At 31.2% G+C, this 5,269-nt stretch overlaps 1 protein-coding gene across 1 annotated transcript in view; it reads left to right on the top strand.

The window, feature by feature from the left end:
- Positions 1-809: 809 nt before the first annotated feature.
- LOC107662294 (retinaldehyde-binding protein 1-like) overlaps positions 810-5,269 on the top strand; it is an 8,335-nt gene continuing 3,875 nt past the window's right edge. Inside the window, exons 1-4 of the mRNA XM_016452265.1 lie at positions 810-888; positions 3,735-3,769; positions 4,005-4,133; positions 4,219-4,423. Of these exons, the coding sequence (XP_016307751.1) occupies positions 4,282-4,423 (142 nt within the window). The 5' untranslated portion in view covers positions 810-888; positions 3,735-3,769; positions 4,005-4,133; positions 4,219-4,281. The remainder of the gene's footprint in view (positions 889-3,734; positions 3,770-4,004; positions 4,134-4,218; positions 4,424-5,269) is intronic.

The following is a 5,269-nucleotide window of genomic DNA, read 5'->3' as shown; positions in this document are numbered from 1 at the left end:
GTGACTGACAGCAACCACCCAGAACACCCTAGCAACCAAATAGCAACGCTGGCAAAAAAAAAAAAAAAAGTTTTTCTACTCAGTATTTTTGTCTTGTTTTAAATTACAAACATCTATACATTCTTAAATCAAGATACATTTGCTATAAAAAGAAAATGACAATGTATTACATTTTGCTTTCTGAAAAATGTCTCAGTGGGGTAAGAAAAATAATCGTGTTTTCCCTTTCGAATTAAGTTTATTTTTCTGGCCCCACTGATATTAAGTGCACACTCACTCAATTTTTCAGTAAACAAGACTTCATATCTTAAATCATGTTGCTTCTCAAGTATGTTGATTTACGAATGTTTAGAGATTTATACTAGAATAAAAAATATTGAGTAAGAAAAACATTTTGCAGTGAACACCCTTGCATCTGACACTCATTTTGTATAGAAATGTAAAAAATCTAGTTACATTATATAATGCTTAGCGGTTCAATAGTAAATATGCATTCAAATAGCTAGAAATGAAACCTGAATTCACATCATTTTAAACATGACTGAAATACTGTTCTGTTGTGCATTGTATAATGTTTATTTATTAATAAAAGTTATTATACAAGCATTGGCATACTATTTTTCTGACCTCAACACAATCATAAACTCAACAATTACATACTAAAAGCAAAAAAAGTCTTAAAACTGAGTTCAGAGCACACTCTTTTTTTTGTCCACCTGCTGATGTTTTGTAGTTGGTCCGGTTCAGTCCCTCCCCTGGTGAATGTTTATTATGTAGATGAGATGAATGTGTTGTGAGTTATGGGGTGTGACAGGTTAATCTCTCAGTAAGCTGCGCCCGCCTGCACCCCTCATCCAGCCCTGCACTTCCCAATCTCCCTCGGCTGAGGTAAGTCACAGCCTCTGAGGCTTATTAAAGTCATATACTTGCTCTGAGTTTAAGCTGACAGGCTAAGAGGATGCTGGGACTGGATTCAGGGTGCACTGACTGATACTTAAAACAAGCTTTTAGTTGTATCATTTACTTATTAATTGACTGAATGCAGATCTTTAACTTTACTGAATAGTATTTCAGTTGTTTATTGTGGAAAATCACAGTTTTTATACTGTTGCTCTCTAATCAGACAAAATGCTTGATGATATTAATAGTATCAGAGCCCATCAAATCTAATGATGTGTCAGTTTGCTGTATTAAACAATATTGTTGTTCATATTTGAAGTTGTTTCTCAGTCATGTCATGTAAACTTATTACTTTATCTATCTATCTATCTATCTATCTATCTATCTATCTGTCTGTCTGTCTGTCTGTCTATCTATCTATCTATCTATCTATCTATCTATCTATCTATCTATCTATCTATCTATCTATCTATCTATCTATCTATCTATCTATCTATCTATCTATCTATCTATCTATCTATCTATCTATCTATCTATCTATCTATCTATCTATCTATCTATCTATCTATCTATCTATCTATCTATCTATCTATCTATCTATCTATCTATCTATCTATCTATCTATCTATCTATCTATCTATCTATCTATCTATCTATCTATCTATCTATCTATCTATCTATCTATCTATCTATCTATCTATCTATCTATCTATCTATCTATCTATCTATCTATCTATCTATCTATCTATCTATCTATCTATCTATCTATCTATCTATCTATCTATCTATCTATCTATCTATCTATCTATCTATCTATCTATCTATCTATCTATCTATCTATCTATCTATCTATCTATCTATCTATCTATCTATCTATCTATCTATCTATCTATCTATCTATCTATCTATCTATCTATCTATCTATCTATCTATCTATCTATCTATCTATCTATCTATCTATCTATCTATCTATCTATCTATCTATCTATCTATCTATCTATCTATCTATCTATCTATCTATCTATCTATCTATCTATCTATCTATCTATCTATCTATCTATCTATCTATCTATCTATCTATCTATCTATCTATCTATCTATCTATCTATCTATCTATCTATCTATCTATCTATCTATCTATCTATCTATCTATCTATCTATCTATCTATCTATCTATCTATCTATCTATCTATCTATCTATCTATCTATCTATCTATCTATCTATCTATCTATCTATCTATCTATCTATCTATCTATCTATCTATCTATCTATCTATCTATCTATCTATCTATCTATCTATCTATCTATCTATCTATCTATCTATCTATCTATCTATCTATCTATCTATCTATCTATCTATCTATCTATCTATCTATCTATCTATCTATCTATCTATCTATCTATCTATCTATCTATCTATCTATCTATCTATCTATCTATCTATCTATCTATCTATCTATCTATCTATCTATCTATCTATCTATCTATCTATCTATCTATCTATCTATCTATCTATCTATCTATCTATCTATCTATCTATCTATCTATCTATCTATCTATCTATCTATCTATCTATCTATCTATCTATCTATCTATCTATCTATCTATCTATCTATCTATCTATCTATCTATCTATCTATCTATCTATCTATCTATCTATCTATCTATCTATCTATCTATCTATCTATCTATCTATCTATCTATCTATCTATCTATCTATCTATCTATCTATCTATCTATCTATCTATCTATCTATCTATCTATCTATCTATCTATCTATCTATCTATCTATCTATCTATCTATCTATCTATCTATCTATCTATCTATCTATCTATCTATCTATCTATCTATCTATCTATCTATCTATCTATCTATCTATCTATCTATCTATCTATCTATCTATCTATCTATCTATCTATCTATCTATCTATCTATCTATCTATCTATCTATCTATCTATCTATCTATCTATCTATCTATCTATCTATCTATCTATCTATCTATCTATCTATCTATCTATCTATCTATCTATCTATCTATCTATCTATCTATCTATCTATCTATCTATCTATCTATCTATCTATCTATCTATCTATCTATCTATCTATCTATCTATCTATCTATCTATCTATCTATCTATCTATCTATCTATCTATCTATCTATCTATCTATCTATCTATCTATCTATCTATCTATCTATCTATCTATCTATCTATCTATCTATCTATCTATCTATCTATCTGTCTGTCTGTCTGTCTGTCTGTCTATCTGTCTATCTATCTATTTATCTATCTATCTGTAAGGCAAATAAATGTTCAAGCTTAAAGGCTATTTCAACTATCAAACAAAATATTGTCAAGCATATGTTCACTTCAGAAAAAAAATTAAAATGCCGTTTTAATAATGACTAATTTACATTTGTGGGTTAATCTTTTTAAATAATTACTTACAAGAATTAATTATATGATGCAACAGTGAATTCCGGAATGTTCTGTTTTTATGTTTACATCAAGTTTAACAGACTGAAAACTGCAAAATTTTAATTATATTTAAGATCAATTTTTAAAAAGTAACTAAATTATGCATGTTGAACAATAAGTCATCTTAATAAATAAAGTGAAGATTGTTGCAGCAAAGATTAGAAATTGTTTTTAGAGAATTAATCCTAAGAATGACCTTTCTTACATTAATATTTGGTTTTATTTTTACAAGGAAAAGAATCTACATGCAAAAGTTGTAAACTTATACTTTATTTAACTCTCAAATATACCATTTAAACCAGTGTTATCATTAAATCTAGAGATGTTCAGTGAAATATGAATTTTCTTTTCAGTTCCGTTCAGCCAGGATCTCAGCATCATGGCTGCTGTAAGTAACTACTCTTTCAGCTTCCATAATAACCTCTATTGTTAAATGCAGTCGATGGGATGAACTAATCTCGTTTCTCAAGGTGTTTCAGTAGGTCATGTGATGGGGATTATTAAATAGTCACTGGTTTACTGAGAGTTGGACACGGGATTAGCTTTCTTTAAACCCTCTTGTCTGTGATTCTGTCAAGCATGGCACATAATATAAGCCTTTCTTTTCATTTTCATCCCATTAGACCGGAACATTTCGTATGGTATCTGAGGAGGAGCAGGCGCTATGCACTAAACTCGAACATCTGAGCGTTAAGGACCACGGGCCGGTTTACGGACCCTGCAAGAAACTACCGGATCACACAAAACAGAAGGTATCACAATATTATACCCTGCTAGAAAGCCTATAACATATCTTTTAGTCACACATATATGTGCATTCATCTTCCCATCTCAAAGGCTAAAGATGAACTGAATTAAACGGAGGAGAGGAAAGTGTCTTCCATAAAGGAATTGAGGGCCATGATAAAAGAAAAGGCAAGCAAAGGGGACGATCTTGCTAAAGCTGTGCAAGAAAAATTTGAGAACCAACCAGATTCCCTTCTTCTGAGATTCATACGTGCCCGAAAGTTTGACGTGAACAGAGCACACGAGCTTATGAAAGGTAAAGCGTTTTATTAAATGCATTTACAAGTTTGCGAAAAGACGCAGCCCCATTGTTTTCCCACTAGGCTGTGTCATTGTGGCCGTCTGAACATGCTTTTGTCTTCATCTATGCATCCTCCGGCTCTGGGACAGGGAGAAATTCTCTGCTTTAATTGGGCTTTTCTCGAAACTTTCAAAGAGAGCCTTTGTGCAGAAATAGGGCAGGTTCTCTTTCTGTGAGAACAGGCAGACAGGCTGAGCTTTGATGTTCTGTGTATTTCACACAAACTGACATTTCTAATACACATGCACGGCCCACAGAAACATGTCAAACACACTCGCACACACACACGACTGAACCTTTCAATGCATGAGAACCAGGACAAAATACTGCAAAAAAAAAGCAAAACACACTAAGATAGAATGACAAGAAAATGAATTGATATTATTCCCATATAAAATGACAACAAAGATTGCTCTTTCATAGCTCCTGAAATTTATTATACAAAATAGACATAAATTAACCCTATAAAGCCTGCTTTATCATATTTGATAAATGCATTTCTAAGGCCTCTATATTAACTTTGCTGAAAAACCTGTAGTACACAATATACTACATGCCTACTGTCGTCTGATTGATAGTTTCTAGCAAGTACAGGGCCTTTTAGCGTCACTCTGAAAAATCACGGATCATGTGTCTTGCTGTGAAATCTTTACTGATTTGTATAAAGTAAACGTGAGAATAACTTTTTTGTTGGTAGTAATATTTTAAAATGAACACTTACTAGACTGAAGCAACTTAGGTGTACTTCATTATACATATATCTCTTTTTTTTTTTTTTTTTGAACAATTCATATTAAAATG

This window comes from Sinocyclocheilus anshuiensis, unplaced genomic scaffold (genome assembly GCF_001515605.1).
Source record: "Sinocyclocheilus anshuiensis isolate Anshui unplaced genomic scaffold, SAMN03320099.WGS_v1.1 scaffold579, whole genome shotgun sequence".
In the NCBI taxonomy this organism is placed as follows: domain Eukaryota; kingdom Metazoa; phylum Chordata; class Actinopteri; order Cypriniformes; family Cyprinidae; genus Sinocyclocheilus; species Sinocyclocheilus anshuiensis.
This window is presented reverse-complemented; position numbering and strand designations above follow the sequence as displayed.